The sequence below is a fragment of the Danio rerio genome, chromosome 3, assembly GCF_052040795.2.
Source record: "Danio rerio strain M-AB ecotype USA chromosome 3, GRCz13ab, whole genome shotgun sequence".
NCBI classification, from domain to species: Eukaryota; Metazoa; Chordata; class Actinopteri; order Cypriniformes; family Danionidae; genus Danio; species Danio rerio.
The window spans coordinates 27,642,126-27,669,649 of record NC_141023.1 but is presented as its reverse complement, the minus strand read 5'-3'; the positions used below and the strand labels follow the sequence as shown (position 1 = coordinate 27,669,649).

The following is a 27,524-nucleotide window of genomic DNA, read 5'->3' as shown; positions in this document are numbered from 1 at the left end:
TTTCTGTTAAGTGACAAGACTTTTGTCTAAGCAAAGTCAAATTTTACTGTCAAAATTTAATAATTAAAAATCAAGGCTTAATCATATTTTATTTTGGTAAACTAAGTGTAATCTAGAGGCCTTTGTCTTTCATATAAGCCACTTTTGATACAAAATGACCAACTAAGTCAAGTTATTATTTGTTGTTCCTAAAATGTGGATAGGCGACAAGACTTTTGTCAGGTAGTGTACAGGAGTTCCAATGATTGTTGCTAGCATTACAGTGACATTTACATTTAACAAATGCGAGTTATTGAAGTAAAACTCTTTATTATCCATTTTCCATTGTTAATGCATTACAGAAAGTTCATTAAGTTCATATAATGACATATGAACCGAGTTCAACAACATTTGATTCCAAACATTTACATAACCCTTTAGAGTACATACACTGAAGTTACATTGCATATGCCAACTAATTCTCATTAGATTATAAATGGACTGTTAGGTTGGGGTTAGGGTTAGTGTAAGTTGACATGTACTTGCAAAGTTTCTTATAGGAAGTTAAATGTCTGTTAAAGGAGCAGTATCAAAAGATATTAAGCTGACAGTCTACTAATACTTAAATTGACTATCAAAATGAAGTGTTACCAAAAAAATGTATAATATTCAAGCAGAAAACTTTTAAACACAATAAAATTCAATGCAAAATTTTAAAATAATTGATAAAACATCTCTTTTTAAAAAACTTGGAACAACACATTACAGTGGGCCATTTTTAATCGAATTCCTTTAGAATATACAAAAATAAAGTTTCTATTAATAAAGAATATACAAAAATAAAGTTTCTAATAATAAAGTTTTGATGAGTAGAAATAGCTTAAAGTTACAATTGCAGGTCTCCGTGTACAGTTTGTTCTGTAAAAAATCAACTAGCAAAGCACTTTAGTGTTATTTTTATTGTTCAGCTCAAGTGTCATTCCCTAACATTTTAATGGCAATTTGAGTGTTTGAGTAACATTCTTTAATTTTTTTCTTCTTCAAAACATTTTGATAATCGTAATGCACATTTTCTGCCACTTCTTTAAAAAAAATGTTCATTAGCATTTCGATTTTTTTGTCAGTCTGTTTGGTTAAATTAAAAAAGGATTCTTATTAGAACTCCAGAATCCCTTCACTAATTACAGAAAGCCCCTGTGAATGTGCACATGAGTAGACTGGAACCATTTTACGTCATTTATCGCACTGCCGGATAGGTTTTTCATTAGTGGTGTGAATCTTTCTTTACGTGGTGTATCTTTTAACTCGCTGGAATCAAGACAGCAGCATGCTCAGCGGTGCGGGAATTTCCGAGCTCCACATATTAAGCGGTTAATTAATGGACTCCTGTCCACGCGCCTCAGTCGGATCTGTGGTGGAGGAGGCCTGCACGTCAGCTCTGATGGATCGCGGATCCGTCAGCTCTGAGGCTTTTCCTGTTGGTCGGTGCTGAACCGTTACTGCATGTGACAGCCCCTGGTCCTGTCAGAACGAATCGCCCCCTCCTCACGGGCTCTGCAGCAAAGGAAAGTGACACGTTAATGGAAGCTAAAGCACTCTAATGGCAGTGCCTGGTGAAAGCACGGGGAAGTCATCCACGGCGTTTGCCCCAGCTCTCTAAGATGTCGCTCCGAATTGCCGTCTGGGCATAAAGAGCGGCCGCCTTCGCCCCGGCCCTGTCCGCAACCCTTCCCCTGTCCCTGTTTGTGCAAACATCCTTTTAGTGCGTTGCTTTTTTATAGCCCATATATATCAGCTCTGGACCTTTGGGGTTTCGATTATGAGCTGGAGAACTAATTGGTAGAAAAACACTTCAGCAATACTTGTTATGATTTTAGCACCCACAAACATCTAATTAGCACTCTACTGCTGGCCTCCATCTTTTCTGAGCGTTTGTCTTCTATTTAAAGGATATTCTGTTTCCATGGTGTTCATATATAGGAACACAGGAGGAGAGAAAAAAGGCAGAAAATAGAAAAAGAAGGCATTAGTTCTTCTTTCTTGTTCTTGCCGCACGTTTCCGCAGAGGTGATTAACGGTGAGATGGGATTGTTTTTGTTGCCAATTAAAAAGACAGCAAAGTCTTAATGCATTGAAATGAGCGCAGATCAGCAGCTGCTGTCAAGCCAAAGCTGGGGGTGGACAGCTAGCTTCTCTGCAGCTTCTGCTCTAGGTAACCAGCTGTGTGGAGGTGCTAAGGATTGCTTGCCTCGTCCCACCCAGTAATCAATTTGCAGGCCCCTAGCTCAGACAGCAGCGGGGTAACAAACGACTCGCATTTCTGTTGCTTCCAGACGCACACTCAAGTGCTAATGAAAGGCAGTCTCAGCTGCCATGCAATCTGCCTGCACTCCTCATTGCCCCTGAAAGTCCCCCATGCATTGGGCCCATTGTCTCCGCGCCGCCTTATTTTTGCCGGAGCCCCATCTGTTTCCATAATTACTGTCATGTAAACTGACTTTTCCAAATTGTACGATGTGCAAAGTAAAAGAGCGGCAAGGAATCTCTGATTAGCCTCCAGGCGTTGATCGTCGCTGATGCAGCGTTCGGAAAAGTGTCACATATCCGGGAGATGGTGTGAATTCCTATGCAGACCATGACCGTGCAGACTCCGTGCCCTTCTATTTCCAGAATCTATCACTCCGATTCGCTTGTGGCCTTTTTTTTATTTTATTTTCCTATTGGAAATGATTGGAGAAGTTGTGCCCGCATTCTCCACCATCCGGGAGAAACAAACAATGCTATTTACAATGAGTCTCAGCCATCACAGTCTGAATGCCTGGCTCATCGGTTCCCGCTCAGCCCCGGCTAGATAATGGCTGATTTTTCTGCACAAAACCCATCACGCTGTGGCTGAGGATGTTAGCCATCATCCTGACTTAGGATTTACATTAAGCAAGCTGGGATGGTAATGAAAAATAACACTAACAATGACCAAACCGGCTCCCTGCAATCCACCTCCATGTGACTTCATCAATCTTCCCTACACGTTCAGCACCTGCTGCAGTCCTGTCAACTTCCTGACACGGGGTGGAGGCAGCCAGTCCTTCCTTATTAGTCTGTCAGCGATGGTGATGCTCACATCGGGTGCACAGGCTGAAATGGAGCCCGGGCCTGTATCTCAGCACCCTGCAACTGAAATACACCCAACCTGATCCTAAATGACAATGTGGCAAGCACTGCCAAAGCTCATTTACTCAGACACTTGGAAGGATCTAAACACGCCAAAAGTTGTGTCGCACCTCCGAAAGCTGCCGTGGATTGTTGCAAACATCTGAGGGATGTGTTGTTTGTCATATGTATATGGATTTTCTTTGTCATCTCTTTTTTTTTGTGCTGTTTTGCCCTCTAAATGGGACGACAAGGTGATTTTCGTTGTCGTTTTGATCGAAAAACGTCACACACGTGTGCTGCCTTGTTGTTTAGGTAAACGCATCTCCATCTTTGACTTTGTTTTCCCGTTGATGTGTGTTTGAGAGCTTGTCATGTCATTAATAATTAAAAAAAACATAATGGAAACAACCAAGCATGTTCCCTTTTAACAGGAGAGTCAATTTGTTGTGGTGTTGGGGGAAGCAGGCTGCTTTTAGAAGCACAATTCATGGGGAGGGATTTGTATTCGTGTTTGTCATATCTATCTGATAACGCCACAACAGAGCGCAGAGCGTGTATTGCAAATGAGCAATGGCAAAGCAAAATAAGCATTAAGGATTAGCCACTGACAAGTATTTTTTTCCTCTTCAGGTGCATATGTAGCAGGCCCTTCTCATTAGTGCTGACGTGTGCCATGGCACACAATAACAGTTATTACACCAAGCTCACTTCTTCTGTCAGTTACTGAAGCTATAAAATGTCTGTGAAATTCAATCTAAACTGTAAAAGCTTGAAATAACCGTAAACTATTTCTCAGAGTAGCTCAGAGTATGATTAAATTTTCTTCTCACCTTAAATGTTTTCTTCCTCATTCTCGGGTGGTTGCTATTGCTGTTTTGCTGTTATATAAAAGCACAATTTTTGGAAAATGTTTAACAGCGGTAATATTGTACTGTTCGTTTAGGTCCATCTAGGGCCTAAATTTTCCTTCCCTTCAAAACTGTTTATTTACTTCATAAAATTGTTCCTGGTTGTATTGCATATTATCCTGTGCATGTTAATCGAAAAGAGGGAGGGGGGATGCTTTCATCAAAAATGTAATAACTTTCTCCACCTCCTCTGATGTAACCAAACCTGTGCGGGTGGGGAAAATAATATTCGCCAATAATATTATGGCTCAGTTGACACAGTTCCAGCAAATCCCAGTGGAGTCCCACATAAAGTCCCGCCCTAAATTGCTTACAGCTGAATATTTACTGAGAAACATCTTAAAGAGAAAGGTTACCCAAAAACACACATTCCGTCATCATTTATATGCCCTCATGCCATTCCTAAGCTATATGATTTGTCCCTTCCTTTTGTGTACTGTAAGTGAGTGAGGTCCAGTGTTTACATTGTTGTATCCATCTTATATTTGTGTATGGATAGGACCATTTATTTGTAAATTTATGTGACTGGCTTCTGGTATCATTAACTTCATGTCAGTTCTAGCTGTACAAAACTATAATTTTGCTGTTTTCTGTATTTATTGTCATATTTTTGCATATATATCTTTTTATTTTAAACCGGTTTAAAATTTACATTAGCTTATTATTCTTCTCATTTCTGAATAGGAAGGTTGTGTGTACATACTGCAGTTTTAAATTTTGTTTTCTTTTTTAAATATTTCCCAAATTATGTTTAACAGAGCGAGGAAATTTTCACAGTATGTCTGATAAAAAAATTTTCTTCTGGAGAAAGTCTAATTTGTTTCATTTTGGCTAGAATGAAAGCAGCTTTTTTTTTTTTTTTAAACAATCTTAAGGTCAAAATTATAAGCCCCTGTCAGCTATTTTTTTCAATAGTCTACAGAACAAACCACCGTTATACAATAACTTGACTAATTACCCTAACCTCCCTAATTAACCTAATTAAGCCTTAAAATGTCACTTTAAGTTGAATACAGTGTCTTGAACAATATCTAGTAAAATATTATTTACTGTAATTATGGCAAAGGTAAAATAAATCAGTAATTAGAGATAAGTTATTAAAAATGTTTAGAAATGTGTTGAAAAAATCCATCTCTCTGTTAAACAGAAATTATATATATATATATATTGGAAATGTGTAACTGATGTCTTCAAAATTTCTTTTTGTGATTATCTTAGAAGAAAATACAGGTTTGGTTAAATTTTTTTGTTAACAGTCATTTTAATTTCATTGCAAACATTACAAATCGGTCAAACACCATAATACAACTTAACCTTTTTATCCCATGCACTTTTCTGAGAAAAAAACAAACAAAAAACAAAACATTTGCCATTATTTACAAGAGATAACTGCCAGTAAAATGTAATTCAGTGTAACAATTGTTTATATATTAAACAATTTGTCAGGGATGTTTAGAGCAAGAATGATTTATATATTGTTAAAAAACTATATTTATGAACTAATTACCACAAAGAAACTAATCAATCATCTGTAATTTAATCCTAAACTTATACTTTTCATTTAAATTATTTTAACTTGGACACTTTTGGTCATTTGCTCACTGTATCTGATGTATAGATTTGATCTGATATGAACTGAAGTACAGTTAACATCCAGTTAACCATTATCAAAGTAACCAAAAGTGGTCATCATCAACTTTTCTGCGCGTCAAAATTAACAATTCTTTTAGATACCTTGAACAATTTATAAAAGCAATTAAATTTTTAAAGTGTATAGGTGTGGTGTAATAATACAGTGGAAGTCACAGTTGACTCCTTAGGCAACATTATTTTCAATTGTCACCAGAAAAAAACATTGTTACAATGACATGTCTAGTGAACTTGCATAGTTAACCTAAATCACCCAGTTAAGACGTTAAATTGCACTAAACACTAGTATCTTGAAAAACATCTAGTAAAATAATATGTACTGTCATCATGACAAAGATAAAATAAATCAGTTATTAGAAATGGGTTATTAAAATTACTATATTTAGAAATGTGTTGCAAAAAACTTCTTTCCATGAAACACCAATTGGGGTTGGGGAAATATACAGGAGGTCTAATATTTTAGGAGGGCTAATAATCCTGACTTCAACTGTATATCATAAGTAACATAAAATACTGTAAGTAACCTAAAACTTTCATCAGTTTTTCAACATGGCAAAGATCATAACTTTTGCTCATTTCATTATTAATAGAATCAAGCTATTCCTAATGAATCTGACATCAGACTGGTCTTCCGTGTCACACAGTGCAAAAAGAAAAAAAAGCCGATAAGCTTCACAAACCTTGTTGCATCCCCCCCCAAAAGCCCCCCTCCCATCTCTGCCCATCACAGACAGACCAATAACACAATGTACACAAGAAATCTGAGAGAGAGCCATCACTGACAAACAAAGAGATAAACGAGATTTCTCTCTCTCTCTCTCTCTCTCTCTCTCTCTCTCTCTCTCAATATGCAGTCTCTGCTTATTTATTCAGTAAAGGCGAAGACAACAGACGCACTGCAAAGGGCAGCCATGCCTCATCACATGTCAAAGGCACAGTGACATGCAGTGAAATAAACAGTACTATCTGCGACCAAACACTGGCTGAATGCTCTTTTATTACATTTTTTATATAAAAAAAAAGATGCATTGGTTGTCGTTCCAGTTAATATTTTGTGTACTGTAGCATCAAAAAAAGGCAGATTAAAAAAAAAAACAGTGGAATGCAGAAGGAAAAGGCCGAAAAGACGTCTATGGATGGGGAGGGGAAAGAAATAGTCTTGCCTTTAGGCGATGAGTGGGGTGGAGAAGAAAAAGAGTAAAATGGAGCAAAGCAGTCTGCTGCCCTCTCCATAATACATGTCTGCCGGCTCCTCTGAAGCCCGTTTTAATTACGGCCCCTCGTGCAACATAGAACAACATTGATTTTTATGACTCTGCTCTTTTAAAGTAACAAGGATATGAAATCTTGCTATGGATTTGCGAGTCACCTTAGGATGTAACGGGATGCAAAGAGGGAGGGGAAAAGATTAAAGAGAAAGATCATGAATAATTCAACTTCATTTTCTCCCTTACTGTATATCTTTGCACTTTCCGCTTAGACCTTGCTCGGCCCCATTGGTTGAGTATCAGTTGTGTTTAACATTTAACAGCTGTTAATGAATCTACAATAAAGAGCTTGCTGCTGATAGAGAGATGAGGCTGTTTTAAAAGAACAGTAAATTCAAACATTTGTGTGGGCTTTAATTAATTATTTAGTGCCTAACATTTGGCGTAGGGAACACGAAATGTTCTTTTATGATTCAGATAAGCAGATACTGTCGGTGTTGCCCTTATATGTCGCTTTCTCGGTTTGCTCAAGCTTTTTTTCTACTTCTTTCCCCCCCTTTCTTCCATTCTCTGGATACTGATATGGGTCATCCAAAGCCATTTTGTTTCATTTTATGTCTTTATAATTTTTTACAGGCCTCCAAAGCATTTGTTTTTATCAGATTTTAGGATGCTTTTTTTTTTTGGTTAGATGCTGTATGTTAAGCACAAAAAAAATCATTATCACAGTTTAGAAAAATACACAGTTTGTATTGATGTAAGGAGTTTAAATCGATCATAATATGCTTTTTTTCTTTATTCAAATAGAAGCTTTTTCTCTCATGCAATCATTATAGAGGGCTTCTGGATCAGCTAAATAGTAAAACAGAAGAAAATAAAAGTTTTTGGAAAACCAAAATGATTTTTAGGTTCAGGTTCATCGGAGGAGTGAACTTTCAGTTCCTCGTCCAGATCAATAAAATGCTTATTTTTATTTTTCAACATGTTTATGTAACACTTGTGTCTAATAAAAAGTATATATACTGCAATAAAAATATTAAAGAAATTTTTAATAGGCTTTCATTTTTTTTACATAAACTAACAATGCAAAATACCCAAAGTTAGTTTCAACATTTAATGTGCTTATTTTATCCACATTTTAGTTCTTAGACTTTTTTTCTTTTTACCACATTATTGAAATGAGAGAACTAATGAATATAAAGTTAGCCCCCCCTTTTTATTTATTTTTTTTTTATTTTTAATAACCTTTAAAAAAATCTCTCCGTTAAACAGAAATTGGCAAAAAAAAACAAAAAAAAAAAACAGGGGGGCTAATAATTCAGGGGTGTTAATAATTCTGACTTCAACTGTATTAACTAAAGTTGAATACTCGCCTCGTCTATTTATTTATTTATTCATTTATTTATTTATTTATTTATTTATTTATGTAATGGAAAGGTAAATTGTGTGATAAGTGATATAAATTCAGTAAAGGCATTAGGCTGGACAGTTCTTCAGATTAGCACAAAGCTTCACAGGGAGTGATAGGATGATGGGAAAATGATTTTAAGGGAACAAAAATGCGATGCCAGTTTGTTTACGTGAAGAGAGGTTCATTTCTGCGCGCGCGCTTTATGTGGCGCCATAATAATAAATTATAAGGACAATTCAGTTTCACGCAAGAGGGAAAAGGGAGAGATTCCCCCACCCCCGTTAAAAATGAATGTGTGATTTAGGATTGGCCCCCGCCCCGCATCCCCGTGCCACGGAGATTCAGATGCTGCTCAATGAAACAGACGGTGCGCCCGGACTCCTGACAGCGAATGGAAAAACAGACCCGCTGCAACTTAACTACGTCCAGTCACCAACTCTCCTTCCTCTTGCCTGTGATTGAGCGTATTTACAAGAGCGACAAACGGACTGACTAGTGTTTCGTGTGTATTTACAAAGGCTTTACCAAATCCGTGCAGGACAAGAACAGACTCGCGCTGTGTTTTTTGCTCATCACCGGGACCCTCGCGCTCTCACATCCGCCGGTTATTCAGCCACGTTTGCGCACACTCCGTGGCTGCTTCCAGGCTTTGTAACCGCATCCTATCCTGCCAAAGCAGACTCTGAAACTCGGTGGAGAGAACAGGACGAGCGGACGCGAACACGATGCAGCATCCCTTGACGGGCGGAACGTGCGTCGCCCTGCCGAACGTGGACATGTGTCCGCAGCTCTCCTGTGCCTTGACTTTCATGTACTTACAGCAGGTGAGTGAGTGAGCGCGCGCGCCGACCTTCCTCTCCGAACCCTAGGAATCCAATGCGAATATGCGAAACGCGGTTTGTGGCAAGCCGGCTTAACAAGTATTTCTGTATTTATTTTGACTTGCTAGTAGCCTAAGTAGTAGTGACCCATATTTGGTTCGGTTTTACGGGCAGCCTGACTGATCAATTTCGTTTATAGCTACTTTTTCCTGCTAAGCTAATAGGCAACTTAAAATTTTAGGCACTAAGTAGGCAGGTTTGTGTGCAAAAACTTTGCCCAACTACTATTCCAGTGACACGTGTATGTTTGTTATGCACTATATTGTTTCAAGAGTTCACACTTAGCTGATGATTTACAAAGCTTATTTGGCATGCTGTCCCGGGAGAGAGCCCCGAGCTCAAGGGCTCCTCGAGCCCGGGGCTTCCTCCCGTTGGCAGAGCAAGAAGGGAGCCTGAGCTCGGTGGATCTCAGAACTCCCCTGCCGCTGTAGCTAAGGGAACGTAAGGAATTAGACCAGCTTGATTGTTAAGTATGTTGAATGTCTTTGGATGGTGGGAGGAAACCGGAGAGCCCGGGGAAAACCCACGCGGACACGGGAAGGACATACAAACTCCCCACAGAAACACTCACCGGTCCTATCGAACTAGGACCGGCAGTATTCTTGCTGTGTGGTTCACAGTGCTAACCACTGGACCGCCGTGCCGCCCAATTACAGGTAAAGGAGGAGAATAGGGGAGGAGGGGGGTTTCTTCCAAACGAAGATAAAGTGAACTGGAAACTTAGACTATTTATGGTGCCTTAGGGCTCATATGATTGGAAGATTAGTGATTAGCAAATGCGAGACTGGACGTGATAAATCATAAGCACGTGATCCTCTCGAAATTAGTTTATGAATAAACTTCACTTCAAGAGTTCACACTTAGCTGATGATTTACAAAGCTTATTTGGCATGCTGTCCCGGGAGAGAGCCCCGAGCTCAAGGGCTCCTCGAGCCCGGGGCTTCCTCCCGTTGGCAGAGCAAGAAGGGAGCCTGAGCTCGGTGGATCTCAGAACTCCCCAAAATGCAGAATTAATCGCTCGGGACAGCAGCCGCGTATTCGAAGAAAAAACCCCCCAAAAGGCAGGAAATTTAGAGCTATATCCGGCTGCTGGATATAATAGAAGAAAAGAGGTTAAATGCATGGGCATTAATTAGATAGGATTAATAAGGGTGAAAAGAGGATTCTAATAACTCTTGCTGGAGTTAGAGTTTGAAGGAACCCCTGCGGGGGTCATGGTTTTCGGGGTTAAGAAGGGGAGAATAGGTGGTTTGAAGCAGTGAAAGAGAACTTTGAGTGAATCTTGTGGGAGTTGGAGCTCTAAGTGACCCCTGCGGGGGCCAGAGTAGAGTGAAGGTATGGAGCAGAGAGTGGAGGAGAGTAGCTCTTACGAAAGATGGAGCTTTGTGAGAGTTTGAGTTTAGAGCAGCCTCTGCGGAGGTTAGAGCTTGAGGGTAGGGTGTAGATAGGAGTGACCTCTGCGGAGGTTAGAGCTTGAGGGTAGGGAGTAGATAGGAGCGACCTCTGCGGAGGTTTGAGCTTGAAGGTAGGGTGTAGATAGGAGCGACCTCTGCGGAGGTTTGAGCTTGAAGGTAGGGTGTAGATAGGAGCGACCTCTGCGGAGGTTTGAGCTTGAAGGTAGGGTGTAGATAGGAGTGACCTCTGCGGAGGTTTGAGCTTGAGGATAGGGTGTAGATAGGAGTGACCTCTGCGGAGGTTAGAGCTTGAGGGTAGGGAGTAGATAGGAGCGACCTCTGCGGAGGTTTGAGCTTGAAAGTAGGGTGTAGATAGGAGTGACCTCTGCGGAGGTTTGAGCTTGAGGATAGGGTGTAGATAGGAGTGACCTCTGCGGAGGTTAGAGCTTGAGGGTAGAGAGTAGATAGGAGCGACCTCTGCGGAGGTTTGAGCTTGAAGGTAGGGTGTAGATAGGAGTGACCTCTGCGGAGGTTTGAGCTTGAGGGTAGGGTGTAGATAGGAGCGACCTCTGCGGAGGTTTGAGCTTGAAGGTAGGGTGTAGATAGGAGTGACCTCTGCGGAGGTTTGAGCTTGAGGGTAGGGTGTAGATAGGAGTGACCTCTGCGGAGGTTTGAGCTTGAGGGTAGAGTGTAGATAGGAGTGACCTCTGCGGAGGTTTGAGCTTGAGGGTAGAGTGTAGCTAGGAGCGACCTCTGCGGAGGTTTGAGCTTGAAGGTAGGGTGTAGATAGGAGTGACCTCTGCGGAGGTTTGAGCTTGAGGGTAGGGTGTAGATAGGAGTGACCTCTGCGGAGGTTTGAGCTTGAGGGTAGAGTGTAGCTGGGAGGAGCAATGAGTGGAAGAGAGTAACTCTTGTGAGAGTTGGAGCTTGAAGCGACCTCTGTGGAGGTCAGAGCTTGGGGGTAGAGTGTAGATAGGGGGAGATAGGTAGCAGTGAGTGGAAGAGAGTAACTCTTGTGAGAGTTGGAGCTCTGAGCGACCTTTGTGGAGGTCAGAGCTTGAGGGTAGATTGCGGATAGGAGGAGATAGATATCAGTGAGTGGGAAAGAGGATTTGGATAACTCTTGCGAGAGATTGGGGCTCGGAGCGACCCCTGTGGGGGTCAGAGCTAGAGGGTGAGTCATAAGGAGAAGAGAGGTAGTTGAAGTAGAGTGAAGAAGTTTTAGCTTGAGCGGACCCCTGCGGGGTTTGGAGCTTGGAGAAAGAGTCTAGGCGGAAAAAGAATAGGTAACATCGTGAAGAAGAAAGGACTGTGGCCGCTATGGCCGAATCCTGCGAGAGTTGGAGCTCAAGGGGGCCCCTTCGGGTGTCTGAAGAGTCTAGACAGTAGAAACAAGATCATTAGAGGTAGAGTGTAAAATAGATTAGTTGGGAGTGGAGTGTAGAGAAGAAAGGAACGAGAGGCTGAAAAGTAGGGTTATAAGGATAAAAGATTTGGAAAAGTTGGAAGAAGGGAACAAGCACAAATATAATACATATGTACAAACGCAGTAAATGCGCAAAGAACATGTGGATACAAACGTCTGCATCTGTAAATAGCTATTGGTGATTGCAGAAGATGCTAACTGCAATGGCCCTTGAGGGAGTCCTTGGCAAACATGTAAGGGTGCCATGGGTGGACAATTGGGCTTCTGCGGGGTTTGGTTTGGATGACTCTTGCGAGAGTCGAGGCTCTGTTAGACGCCTTTTTGAGTTGGAGCCGTGTGAGGAGGTGCTTGGGGGTTGGTTAAAGCCTGTTGGGCTTTCTTGAGGTGGTATTTACTGAGACGTATATAAGATTTGAAAACTTCAGAAGACCAGCGACCAAGGGTCTGGATCTGATGGTGTGAGAGCCCGTTGTAGTGGCTGCGCCAATTCTGAATGAGTGGCTGGAAAAGGGCTCTGGGAAAAAACCTGATAGGCGAAAGATTTCTTTAAGGTGTTTTTGAAACCAGAATCGAGATACTGGACGGTTAGCGTCATCAGTAAAAAGCGGGGCCAGTGGGTTAGCCTCTTGAGATTTTCTAGGCTAAGAGGGTTTGGAATGGGCGTGTAGGTGAAGGAATATTGAAAATGAGGATAGAGTGTCCTCTCTGGAATTAATCTGTTTTGCTTTGTTTGATAAGGAAAGAGATAGTTTCCCTGTCTTGCAAAGCTAGATCTGAGATGGTGGGGTGGAGTAGAGGGTTAAATTTGGATGTAACTGTTAATTCAGAACATTTAAGAAACCCCCCAAAAAATGCTAGATTGAACATAGCATCTAAGGTGCGGGCTGTATGGGAGGAAATGTAACCTTTACAGAGGGTGTAGATGCATGAGGTAAGGATTTTGAGTGTAATGGGTTGTCTAGCATGGTATGGAATTGTTTGAACGAATTCCATGCTGTGAGGTAGGCATTGAGGGTTCTGGGAGCTATTGCTTGTAGGATAAGAGATAGAGAAGTTTGATGAAGATTATGAAGTGGGTGGTTTATGGAAATATCGTTACTGAATAAGGAGGGACCGGCGTTGGGTGAGGGTCTGCTTCCGGGGCTAGTTGCCAGAATATCTGCAAAGAGAAATGAGAGAGAGAGAGAGTCAGCGATTTGGTTTTTGCAACCAGGTACATGTTCAGCAATCATGATAAATTGTTTTTTAGCAGATATCCAGATAAGGTGTCTTAAAAATGGCATAAGCGATTGGGAGTGGGAGCGTCCTTTGTTAATGCAATGCACTGTAGCTTCGTTATCGCAGTGAAAGAGAATGCTAGATGTAGACCATTCGTCCCCCCACAGGATGGCTGCTGCGATGATAGGTAGAATTTGAAGAGGGCTGAAAAACATTGGTCTTTGGAATGGAATTACAATTGGGTTGGCCATGTTGAGACAAACCAGTGTCCTTTATATTAGCCACTGTAACCTATTGGAGGGGCAGCGTCTGTGTATGTGTTGATGTCAATAGGGGATGCAATCAAGTCGCTGTAGAAAAAGGAACAGCCGTTCCATTGCTTAAGGAAAGAGATCCATAAGCAAAGTTCATCGCGACTGGGTTTGGAGAGAAAAATTGTTTCTTCTAAACCATGAACTGTGGTGGATAATTGATGGAGGTGGGAAATGAAAGGAATAATGCGCATAGCGAAATTTAGATGGCCGAGAATTGGTAGGAGTTCTCGTTGTGTGCACATCTGTTTTTCAAGGAAAATTTGGGATAGAGAAATTATTCGATTGATTTTCTCTTTAGGAAGGGATGCTTGGAATTTATGCGAGTCTAGATTAATACCCAGAAATTCGATTGAAGTACTGGGTCCTTCCGAGATCAGCGAAAACCTGCTGGGTGATCGCTAGGTGTTTGGCTGGAGGAGATGACGGGGGGGAAATAAGAAAATCGTCTAGAAGGTGAATGAGGTATGGTATTTCGTAAATATTAGACAGAATCCAGCATAAAGCTTCTGACATTATGTCAAATATTTTTTGGGCTGCTTTTGCATCCGAAAAATAGAATTGATTTCGCCAATAAATGCCAAAAGGTGCCAGAAGTCTGGGTGGATTGGCATGATTTTAAAGGTAGGGGAAATGTCTTCTTTGGCTAGCCAGGTGTTACGACTGGCTATCTTTATGAGAGAGATCTCTTGATCAATGTCGTAGTAGTTAAGTAAATATTCGTCCAATGGAATAGTGCTGTTAATGCTAGGAAAGGAGCAATTGTGTTGGGACGAAAGGTCGACTACAAGGCGTTTTTGCCAGAACATTTTTGAGTAGCGACACCAATGGGGCTAATGCGCGAGATATTAAAAGGAGGAGCCTTGGAGTTCCAATCATGAAGTTGTTGTCGATTTCTTTTTAATAAGATAATCGACGGTTTCAGGTTCGGAGGTTGCAGACTGCAGGTTAGGACAGATTGGATAAAGTGAAAAATGGAATGTATCCTTTGTGAAGAGGATGTGGAGTGTAATAGGTTGGATGAGGGTCAGCTTCTGGAGCCAGCAGTCATGATCTCTAAAATAGAAAAAACAAAGAGAATCAGAAATTAAATCTTTGCAAAATAATACAAGTATGGCAGACATGAAAATTGTTTTAGTTTATATCCATGCGAGGCATCTTAATAAGGGCATGGGCGGCTGTAAATGGAAGCGCTTTTGATAATGCATGGTCCGATGACTTCATTGATACGATGTGCAAGGATGGTAGGGGTGGGTGTTCGTCTCCTAACGGGATGACAGATGAATGGAGAGCTGAGGACATGGGATATGGCTAGTCTGGTTGTCCTGGAAAACTGGTACCCCTTGAAGACTGAGCATGTGAAGTGATAGTGAAGTTTAAATTTGTATTTATAACAGTCAAGTGGGAAGTTTGTTTCTTTGCCGTTTTCACATCCGACTGACTTGCTATATAATCTTATATGACGCTTGTAAATCAACACATGAGTCGCTGGCGTATTACAATTGGACTTCTGTGCTTGATGGCATAATGTTTTTCAATAGCTTGTTAATATATTTACTGGTTGGGTAATAATCTTTTCAGAAGTTAAATGTCAAATGGAATATTTTTTTTTTTTTTTTTTTTTTTTTTTTTTTTTTTTTTTAACTAAATTTACAAGCGTGTCTGGCCTATTCATTCATAAGGTCTTTGCAACAGAGTCAAGAGAGAGGGCGGGACCATCTCCAGTCTTTTAGCTCATTGGATGGAGACGCTTATCTTTACAGCTATTGGCTTAAGGAGTTTCAGTCAGGCCATGCAAAAGGTGCAAAAAGCCTGGCGGCCATTTTGTTGATCAAATTCAACATTGTTTGTGGTTGGAGCTGCTGCTCTGCTGAACACATTCCAGCAAACAATCTGTTAAACGATGGATAGCATGTGTACTGCTAGGAGAAGGTGAGGGTTCCGTTTTATTGCAATAGCTTTGGAGTTTGGCTTATATCTTGCTGGGAAATAAGGTTGAAGACACAGCAGATGCGTTGTGGAGGCTCTTTGAAGTGGAAGGTTTTGGTGTTGTTGTTTAAGCTGTTGATGAAATTGTTGGAGTTGTAGTTGTTTGAAATGGTAGCAATAGTAGTTGTTGTTGTTGTTGCTGTAGCTTGTATATTGTAGCTTGTAGATTAAAGCTTTTAGATTGTATATTGTAGATTGTAGCTTGAAGCTTTTGTAGCTTGTAGCACTTGTAGCTTTTGTAGTTGATGAGCAGAGCAGAGCGTTCTTCCAAATGAAGATCCTGAAGATTGTAGCTTGTTGCTGCTTTAGTTGTCCATGCTGGTTTAGAGTTGGTTCTTCAACGGAGCTAGCTACGGTGAAGCTGCTTCTTCCAAACGAAGATAAAGTGAACTGGAAACTTAGACTATTTATGGTGCCTTAGGGCTCATATGATTGGAAGATTAGTGATTAGCAAATGCGAGACTGGACGTGATAAATCATAAGCACGTGATCCTCTCGAAATTAGTTTATGAATAAACTTCACTTAATTGAACTAGCCCTTTTGGCTAGTCATGTAGCCTACTGTATGTAGCCAAACACAACTTAATTAAGCTAGGTCAGTCATAATTGGAATAATTAAAAAAGTATAATGTGGACAATGACACTAGCTTGTTTTAAGTTGTTTTAAGAAACTTTTTTTTCATATGAATTAGCTATTTTGACTAATTAGCTATGTATGACAGTGCTAGCCCTACCATTTGTCTAGTTTGCTATTAGCCAAAAAATCCTAATAAACCTGAAATGCAGATTAGATTTTGTTATTAGAGATATTATAGAATGTAATATTGACTTGTGAAGTTGACAAAATGGAAAAAAGTTGCTTGTCTCTATATTGTTTGTACTTAAAAAGCTGCATAATGTAAAATGTTTTGGTTTGTAACCAAGTAAAAATAGTTTAATGAACAAGCACATTATGAATCCGTCTTACTATGTTTGTTTTTTATGATATATGTGAGTCTTTATAATAGGACTACCGGTACATTTGATCTGATGGGTCAGTCCCTGCAGTGGAGCAGCCCAATATTGCGTGACTCCTCATAAATTTAGCAGCACTGGCACCTTCCACAAGAAGCATCCAGTTTTATTAATTAACTGCTATAGTACCAACAATTATATACAGTATTTATCATTAGATAAAGAAGTTCTTGTAAGATAACATATAAGCAAGGATTAAATGTAAATGCGGCTTGCCACAATCTGCGAGTGTGTGCATGTGGGTGTGCGTCCAAGTGTAAGTGGAACACAGATGAAAGTGGACAGTGTGGTAAGAGAGGGGTTTTGTCTACTAGTGTGACTGTGTGTTGGCGTTCTGGTTGTGCATCTTTTGTGAATCATCTGTCGCTATTTAAGTTTGTGCATGATCGATTTAAATAAATAATCTGCCATGTCATCTGTTAAAAGTAGTCTATATATAACCACGCATCTTAAGGTTGCTTTTAAAAGTGTAAGATGATATTTTTTTTGCTTCTAAGAAAAGATGAAACACTTCATGTGTTTTTTTTTTCTGTGCGATAAACAATTCTGCTGACTCTCATGACTTTGCTACATGATATCCTCATGTGCTCAGCGTATTGTGTGTTTAATGCATTTTACATGTCTTTCAATGTACAGTTCTCTGAATGTTTTTTTTTTATTTTTATAATTGCTGTTATTCGATAATATTTAAATCTCACTTATGATTAACTTGGATCATGATACTCATTAAAAAAAAAAAAAGGAAAAAAAGGATTTTTAATTTAGAGTAATTAATGTGCTAGACAGCACCCTTGGGCATCTTTTTATCCCCTGATTATTTGATAAACTTGATTGTCATCAGTGCCTTTTCCAGAGAGTGAATGGGCTCCCGCAGAGTGATGACAATTCAAGGGGATTTATCAAATCAAAAGTTAATCTATGGTATTGATCAGTCATCAGATCCTATGTGCCAGTGCATGTCTCTCTCCAGACTCGACGTGACTGAGATCAGTGATCTCATTTAACTTTCATCTGTCGCACCGAGCCACCATTAACCTTCAGTGACACCTCTAACCTTTGTCTTATCCAATAGAAATTGCATTCCATGTCAGTTTAATTGCAAATACATCTGAGTGATAAATATATATTTTTTTCTAACAAAGAGACAGCTTTTATTTCTCTAATCAAGGCAGAGTATGTTACTCATTCAGAGAGAACAAATTGTACTTCATGATGCTCAAGAACCACATTGCATAAAATGAAGTAATTATCAGTAACTTTAATTCTAGTAGTTTTTTTAGTATGTTTTTTGACAGTTTTGACAAAATGATGTGTCCTCACAGCACAGAGGATGCTTTATTTGATCTGTAATTTTCAGATTCTCAAATATTTATGTGCCTGCACAAGCATTATTTCTGTTTTTGCATTTGTGTGTGTGCGTGCACATTCACGTGTGTTGAGTGAACTGGGAATCTGGGTCTTTGAGACTATTTATAGCCGAGATGCAAGACATTTTGAATACATCTCACTACAGCTGGGGTCTCATTCAGGACTAGGCAGACAACGCGACTGTTTTTTTTTTTTTTGTGCCTTTTTTTATCATGTGGATCACGTGTGTGTTGCATGCGGAACACTGTTTTCTAGGAATAGCTTGCATTTTGTTGTGAGTGCTTGAGGAGTATTTTGATCCATCGGTGGATTATTATTAATTGGCACATTCTAATTGCCTTAATAAAAAACAGCGTCTCTTAGCGACGGTATCGTGGCAAATTGAGACGTTTCATTATTTGCTTCTATTAAAAGTTGCAGCAGTCATACAGCCTATGTTAACCCTATGCAAATGTGTGCTTTTCCTAGCACATTTTACCAGCACGATTTATTTGCGTTCACCCTCAGGACTCGGGCGTTTTGTACAGTGCTTGTGTCAGGTTTAAGCAGCTGCCAGTTAGACCTCACCTGACCCTTAAAGCCGGGGGCGTCCTGCACCCGCTCCTATCTCCCTCCTGCCGCAGGACCCCGGCCTGACCTGGAGTGGGCGGTGTGGGAGGTGTGGTCGCCTGGTCTTCACGGCTAAAATCAATCCGGCCCAAAGTCACATGGCTCTTGCTTGCTTTCAGCAGATCTTTTACAGCCCCCATCTCACTCCTCTCCCTCTCTCTCTCTCTCTCTTTGCTGCTCCCATCTGTGCTGACTATGCGTAACTGCTTCTCTCTCTTTCCTTCCCATTACATCTGCTCAGTGCTGTTCATTTATTTAAGTACCCAGCGCACCCATACAGCATCACACCCCCTGGACACTTCTGCTTTTCCACCGCTTCTTTCTAAAAAAGGATCATGCATCAAAGTAATAAAAATAAATACCATGATACAGACCAGGTGACATTTTCTTGCAGAGTATTTTTTTTTACTATGACGCAAAACACTTTTAGGGTTTAGTGTCTATTGACGATTTACATTGTACTGCTAACTAGGGCTGAGTGATATTGCAAAAAATCATTATCATGACATCATGTTTCAAATCATACGATATCGATGATTAATGAATATGTTTTAACAATCAATTTAGGGGTATTAGGATTTTTTAAACTTAACCACTTTAGTTTTATTTACCAACACTACTAAGGTAAATTGTTTTAATTGTCGAAAACAAAAATATTTAAACAAAATATCTCTATATTATCTATGAACATGTTGTGTTAAAGTGTTAAAAAGACTTAAACTTGATAAATAAAATGTTACAAAGTGTGTGCAATGGAAAAGTGTAAATGCTGAACAATCAAAGCAAGCTTTAAGGTGTGAATAATAATGATACAGTAAACCTCAAATACAAAAAAAAGAAATTATGATAATCAAATCTGAGCTTTCAAGTAAAGGAACTAACCATCATTATTCAAATACATATTGCAACATTACAAATTGTGAATTTGGATGACTTCATTACGACTCTGCTAAAAAAAAAAAAAAATCTTTCAGATGGGATGCTTGTGGCTGGGATGCACAAGAAAAGAAAGCAAAAAGCCACTTTGGCGACATCCTTTTTTATTTGCAATCTGCTCACTGCTTACTTATTTTTGCGTGTGTTGTGATTCTGACATGAAGTGACAAGCACGAGTGTGTGGAATCCTTCACCATTTTCTATGTGCTTTGCACTTGCGCTCCACTGGCATCTCTCGTAGCTGACCAGCTAACCATTTTCTCAGAGGATGACAAACGGACAAACCATTGCAGCAGCTCCGATGCAAGTTCATGGAGATAAGTAAAAAGCACTGCATTGTTTGGGTGCACTGTGTTTGTCTGAGGTAATTAGTCTGCCGTTATTACTGAAATGTGTATATTCAATACAAAGTGTGTGCACTCGCGTCATTCTGAAAATTTGAGATGTTTTCAGCTGGGTATGCCTGGAAAATATGTGCCCATGGCGTGTGCGCCGGTTGCACAACATGTGCGCGTCGATCCCATATCCGGGTCTTGCATGTCGCACGCCTTCATTCTAAGTGACAAACTTACACCCTAAGCTGCTTCCAAGGCACACACTCAGCAGCCACATTTTAATAAAACTATAGAGCTTCATACCAATTTTTTTTTTTTTTATCGATATTGAAAGTGGTGTTCGGTCAATAAATATCGATACTGATTTTATCACCCAGGCCTACTGCTAACAAATGCTACATAAAATGATAAATAATTTCATGTAGCATATGTTATCTTTATATTGAATTCAGAAGCACTTCAGAATTAAAGCAGGACTGCTTGAAATGTTTGAAAAGTAATTGAACATTTCTACTTTCAAAATTACCGATTTTATTCACGGTATGCTACTGTAAAAATATTTTTGGTAAAGAACTTAAGAAAAATAAAAACAGGTTACTTGTTCCAGAAACTTGGATGAACTTATATATGTCTGATGTTTTTATGTTAAAGGGGTCCATGGACCAGTCATGTGTCAACTGCTCATTAGAAAAGCAAGGCTTACGTCAATGTAAAAGTGCCTTTTTATTTCTTTAATGGCTCTTTTGGCTTCAGTATTTATATATTTTTTCAATGCCATCAAAAGAGTTCAGATTTCATTTAAATTCATCCATTCGGCCAAATCAAATTATGGTTAATTTCATTATTTAATTTTTGGAATAGCGTTGGAAATCAATTGCAGGTTAGCATGACACTTAAAGTGATTGATGCTGAATTTCAAAAGCATTTTAAGTGTCAAAAAAAAATCGGAGATGATTAAGAGCTCAGCTCTGAGAGCAAACCTGCCTTTTCGTTGTGCCGGGAAAGGTTTCTCAAAGGGCAGATATGTAGAGAACAATATATTCATGTTCAAACAAAGACACCGAATGCAACTTTTAACCTTCAATTTGAAAGCCGCCCCTGCAGTAGACACTGTAGTCGTTTTCTTTTTTTCTTCTTCTCCGATTTTTGTATATTTCGTTTTCAAGGCTAATCTCTAATCATCGGAGATGCATTAAAATATAACCGGAAAGTTTAATTTGTGTTGTTGCGTGGCATTGAAATCTATATCCTTGGCTCTTTGTGCAGCGCTTCATTTATTCCATCCTCTTCCTCATCTCGCAGTCCTCGGCGAGTCGCTGAAATGAGAGATTGGTCATGTCATCAAGTCCTGATGAGTTTTCAAACCCTTCAGTAAGCATTGACAGGCAGGTAAAGGCCAGGGCTATTGCGCTTGTCATGGGCCATGACTCTAAATGATCACATCCTTTTGTCTACTCTGTTTGCATGCTCTTAGTGGAAGTTGGTTATTGCTTGAATGCAAACAAGAGGGTAGTGAATGTCCTAGGTCATGTGTGCGTGTTGTGCACCGGTGCATGGCCCTCTGGGAGAGAGAGATAGAGCAAAAGGCAGAGGAAGAATGAGGTGGGAGATTGCTGAGGGACGAGAGAGAGAGAGAGTATGGAAATGGGGGCGGAGACCATCTGCCGGGCCTTGCTGGGCACATGTGTTCCTGTTTGTGTGTTTGTGTGTAGAAGAGTGATTAGTCTCTCACATTCATAATAATGTCTGTTTGCTTTTGCAGCTGTTGCACAATTTACCAATCTTTTCCCTGCCCTTTTTTTTAGCGTTGAGTCTGTGTCTCAAAAGGCACCCTCTGTTCACTGTGAGCATTTTACAGTTCAGTTGAAGCAGCTTTGTACTGTAGCGACAGTGGTTTTGTTTTATTTCTGGAAGGCTGCTGTGTGAGATACTGTATATTCTGGAGGGTGACATTATTTACTAATTTGATATAATGTCGGTGTGGGCAACCCACTTACTGTGTTTAATATCCACTGATATTCAAATTGGTCCAGACATAGGAAAACTGACGTTTTATTGATTTTGTCTTTGGATGTTTTAGCAGATGTAAGTTATCAAAAATAAATGAATAAAAATTCTAATGTGCATTAGTGCAAATTGTACTATGTGCAGCTTTTTATTGATGTAAATGTGCAATTAACCGAATAATAAAATTAATAAATCTAATGAACATTAGTGCAAATTGTATGCATGTTTTATGTAATTGTCATAAATCTGTAATTAACCCATTCTGTTATTTAAATAATCATTTCTGCCAATCAATAGGTTTATTAGACTGATTGTTTAGAGAAGAACTACTGAAAAGAAATTTAGAAACACACACATGTGTCCAGGAGTCAAAATATAAATTAAATATTTATTTATTTATTTATTTATTTATTTATTTATTTATTTATTTATTTATTTATTTATTTATTTATTTATTTATTTATTTATTTATTTTATTTATTTTATTTATTTATTTATTGAACAGTTTTTTATTTTTATTTATTTATTTATTTATTTATTTATTTATTTATTTATTCCTAAACAATTGCATGATTTTGTTTAAGCAATTAACTACAAAAATGACTTAAATGTAAAAACAAACATCATAAGCAGTCTACTAAATCTATTAGTATATATATTTATTTTATTTTCCTCTTTTGTTTGTTGGCTTGTTTGTCTGTATTTGAAAAAAATGTGCAATGACTATTTGCCTAATATACTTAAACAGGTATGTTAGCCAGCAGCTAGCTCTCTGCAACTTACACATGGTCACCCATTAAAGCTACTGTAAGCAGGGCTGCACCCGGTCAGCTCCTGGATGGAAGACCACGTAGGAAAGCTACATTGCTGCCGGAAGTGGTGTTACTGAGGCCAGCAGGGAGCACTCAACCTGTCTGTGTGGGTCCTAACGCCCCAGTATATTGATGGGGACTCTGTACTGTCAGTGAGCACCGGTGAGAGTTGGATGAGATGTTAAACCGAGGTCCTGACTTTCTGTGGTCGTTCCCTTCGAAAAGAGTAGGAGTTTAACCTCGGCATCCTGACCACATTTGCCCACTGGCCTCTGTCCTTTATGGCCTCCTAAGCATCCCCATATCATAATTGGCTTCCTCACTCTCCACCAAATATAATTGAGACTTAATTGTTTCCTCTCCACCAATCAGCTAGTGTGCGGTCTGGCACAATATGGCTGCCGGCGCATCATCCAGGTGGATGCTGCACACTGGTGGTGGATGAGATTTCCTCCAATGTGTTGAGCACTTTGAGTGTCCAGAAAAGCGCTATATAAATGTAAGGAATTATTATTAATTAGTCAGTTTTAGTTTCTTGCCCCTCACTAATGCATTATATATAGTTAAGATTTCACACTAAATTAAATTTAAATTTAATAGCATACAATTAAATAGCATAATAAGTAGTCTACTTAATCTATTAGTCTATGTATTTATTTTATTTTCTAAATTATTTGCCTTTTTTTGTTTGTTTGTTTGCTTGTTTGTATTTAAAAATATGTGCAATGAATATTTGTCTAATATATTAAACACGAACGTTAGTCAGTTTTAGTTAAATTAATCCTTAACATTAGTTAGTGCACTGAGTTATCATGAACTAACAATAAACAGCCTTATAATTTCTAGCAACTAAAACTAACAGACAATGACAGTGTGTGTGTATACATAGCTGTATATATTTGTGTGTGTATATATATAGCTGTATATATATTAGTAAGGAATTCATACTACATTCACCAAAAAAATAATAATAATAATAATTACCATATCTAATTATGTCTAAAGGGAAATAGCTCTGCTTTGGAATGTTTTGAAGCATTTCATGTCATGGACGCCTCATTTTTAAGATGCCAAGTAGTTCAAGTAGTTCAACTGCGCCTTGAGGCTCTTGTTGTCTGTAGTAACATCTGGTGCTCTGGAGCCACATAAATTCTCTAATCACAGGACAGTTTTGTGTACCACCAAAAATGCATGTGCAAATAATTTAAGCAATAGGAATTAATTAATTATTATTATCATTTCATAGTCTACATTAAAGACTTATAATAATACTGATAAAATAAGAGTAATACTACTTTGTAGCTTCTACTTTAGCTCATTAATATTCATGAGAGCAGCACTCATTATACAGTGATGTCATTATCGACCCAATCTGTGGATTGCACAAGGCTGGTGCTCAATCTGCGTTCAGAAGCATTGTCTAGATTTTTGTGTACCGACAGACAATAACATCTACACCTGTGTGTAAGCCCGAAGACAAAGAGCAAGACGGAAAGATGCGATAGACTGATTAAAGCGAGGCAGGAAAGCGGCGAGAACAGAAGCAGACGGAGAAAAGATTGAGCCGAAGCCCCGTAATGCGCTAGTGTTCGTGTTTGTCTTCTGGCTGCCTGAAAGTAATTATCCAGCTGCTGAGCGGCCGGGGCTCGAGCGATGTTTTATGAGCTTCTGTGTTTAACACATCCAAATGAACAAATGTCAGCTCCCGTCGTGCTGGTTAACTCTGTCCAGCAGGGCCTTCACTCAGCTGTGACAGGCCTTGCTTAATGTGAGCGTTCCCTGCTTATGGTCAGTCAGCAGAGGCAACGAGACCGGAGCCCGATACGGGGAGGAGGTGGAGTTGGCATGTTGAGGGCTTGCTGTAGATTACGGCCACTGTAATTGCTCTGAAATGGAACTGCATCCCAGCCAGCAGGCAGCTCATTAGAAACAAACCCCAACATATCAAGTGAACCTCAGGGAGCGCTGGAGAAAAAAAAGAAAAGGGAAAAAAAGGCAAAGAACAGCAAGGAAAAACCTGCATCACCAGCCTCCACATCTACTGTACAGCTGTGTCTGTTCGGCTTCTAAAACAGTTGTTCAATTATTTGGATCGGCAGGAAAAACTAGGACGGTTGTTTTGTTTCAGGCTTTTTTTGTGGCGGGAAACGAGTGAGGAAGGGGCTGCAGTCTCATTAATGTTAATCAATATTTAATCACATGCACAAAAGTGGCGCAAATTACAATATCAGTGTGTTCGGGTTGTGTCATTCAGCCGTGATGCATTTCAGTTGTAATTGTGCGCCAGAGAAAGTCTCTAGATGACTGCTGTCAGCGCAGTTTTCTCGTCTCACTTGCTCACTCACATCTGATTGACTGTATCCCGGAGCCATGGGTTTGCGTCAGGCTCCTCCCTGGCCGAGGGCGTGAATATGGCCCTTTCTGCTTGGTACGGTAATTAGACAGGGAACGATTGCTCCACTGCAGTGCCTTCCCAATCTCAAGCGCGCTCTACTGGCCTCCAGCTGAGCCGAGATCTCAACATTTTGATCTCAGCCGCTGCTTATATTTGCTGATCTCACAGACGTACACAGGGGGTGATGTATTAGTTAGTCAGGCTGCGATTTCTAATGAGTAGGCATCATAAAACGCAGTGCCGCACTCCGCTTCGAGCCACCGAGGAGAGCCGGACGATATTGTCAGTGTGCTTTTGTTATAAATGTACTGTGGAATCTTTCTCCCGGCGTTCTCGCTCTTCCTTTTCTGCGCTTATCTTATTATTTCCTACTATTTGTCCCTTTAGTGCTTTCTGACTTGATTTGTTCCGCAAGCAACCCTGAGCAGCGCAGAAAGCTGAGCATTTTGACATATATTGGAGGTTATAAAAGACTGAAGGGTGAATGAGTGAACCTATCTGGCCGTGGCTTACTGATGATTTGTCACATGCGCACGTGATCCTTTAAGGCAAGCCTGTTTACATGGTGGCCGTCTTACTAACGCCACCCCCCAGGGATGAATTGTGTACTTTAGTCTGAGTAATAAATGTATATTTGTAGGGCAAACCTAGAAATGAGTTAGCATATAATCATATTCAAGTCTACAGGGATTCCTGTGTGGTACGATTGTTTTTTTTATCTTCGTTTAACCGCTTTTAAGAACTAAAAAGCTTTAGAGTGAAGCGTGGAAATATCTTGAGCTTGCTTTAAAGGGTCATGTACACATGTGACAAATTGCCAGGAAGGCATGACCAGATAGCTTCACTCATCCTACAGTGCTTTATAACCTCCAAGAATGAATTGTTCAGGGCTTAGTGACGATGACGCTCCTCAAGTCATGTGACTGTTGTAGTTAATTTATAGCCTACATTTAGGTTTTACGTTAACTAGTCACACACAGATTTGGTGCAATAATCTAATAGCCAAAGGAAAAAGGATGATGCTAGTCAGCACCAAGACTCATGGCAGAAGGTCTTTTTATTGGCCTAGGACCTCAAAGAAGATATCTGACTGATGTTTAAACCAGGGGTTCCCAAACTGCGACTCCTAAAATTACAATCCCAGTGAAACGCGATCCCCAAATTTCTCTTAGGTGGTCATAAGATAAGGCAAGGCAAGCTTATTTTTATAGCACATTTCATACACAGTGGCAATTCAAAGTGTTTTATGTAAACAGGAATAAAAGAGATAAGTATAAATAAAATAAAAGCAAGTTATCACAGGGATTAAAATCATATCAAACAGATTAAAATGTGTTGAACAGGTTTTAAAATAATGAACAACAAAGACATAATAGTGTGATCTGTTGGAGGTAACACAGTGCTCATTCAGAAAGCACAGCTAAATAGATACAAATATGGAAACATTGCTCATATAGCAGTAGGCCTATAAAAACACGAGCATATTTACAACACAAAAAAGTGCAACAGTTTAAAAGCCATATAATTTTGTATTCATTTATAAATTTGTTTAATTTATTATTAACCTTAATTTAAGAGACTGGTGAACACAATGTTTTCAGCACCAGTCTATTCTTGGTTTAATTTAGGAGACTGCCACTCAGAGATCATTCTCCATGTTCAGTTGTGGCTTGTATTTTATTTTATTTTTTTGTGTGTGTTTATTTGATTTCTTTAAAGGTGTTAGAAAGTTTTCCCTGATGCTATAAAATCAATCTGCTGCAGCTGACGCTATTGCTGTGTTGTTAATCTAACGTAAACACACCAGTCCTATAAAAAATAATGATTTAAAGGCTGATGGAACATTAGCAAATTTTAGTTTTTTACTATTGAAAAAATATATATATATTTTTGTCTTCTGTGGGTTTTGCTTAAAATATGGTAATTCTAAAATTTATTTGACTTTTACAAATCATCAAGCGTCCTATCATTGTCCAGCATCCACCCCATATATATATATATATATATATATATATATATATATATATATATATATATATATATATATATATATATATATATATATATATATATATATATATATATGATGATTTGTAAAAGTCAAATAAATTTTAGAATTTACATTATATGTATATATATATATATATATATATATATATATATGTGTGTGTGTGTGTGTGTGTGTGTGTGTGTGTATATTTATATATATATATATATATATATATATATATATATATATATATACATATATATATTTCATATTGCAGCGATTAAGTTTAACTAATTGCAACATTTTAAATTGCAATTCGATTTTGAGTAATCGCACAGCCCTAAATTAGAGATTTATTTGCGTAATGTTTGGGCATAAAAATTAAACATCAACTGGCCTATTAATATGTATATGAAACGACCTATGTCATTAACTAAACATATTGCTAATTGTCACAGGTGTTTTTTTTTTTGTTTTTTTTTTTAATATATGTGGGTTTGGTATCAAATACTTTGTTTTCACAAAAAGCA

General features: G+C 39.1%; 1 protein-coding gene across 32 annotated transcripts in view; it reads left to right on the top strand.

Moving 5' to 3' along the window:
* Positions 1 to 27,524, top strand: part of rbfox1 (RNA binding fox-1 homolog 1) — a 445,822-nt gene that overhangs the window by 212,051 nt on the left and 206,247 nt on the right. For 8 of the 32 annotated variants that reach the window (XM_087242554.1, XM_087242563.1, XM_087242551.1 and 5 more), the window contains exon 1: positions 8,672 to 9,133. The exons of the other annotated variants lie outside the window; for them this stretch is intronic. In XM_087242554.1, coding sequence (XP_087098680.1) covers positions 9,035 to 9,133 — 99 coding nt within the window. In that variant the 5' untranslated portion in view covers positions 8,672 to 9,034. Of the gene's footprint in view, positions 1 to 8,671; positions 9,134 to 27,524 lie in introns of those variants that run through there. 32 annotated transcript variants of the gene reach the window in all.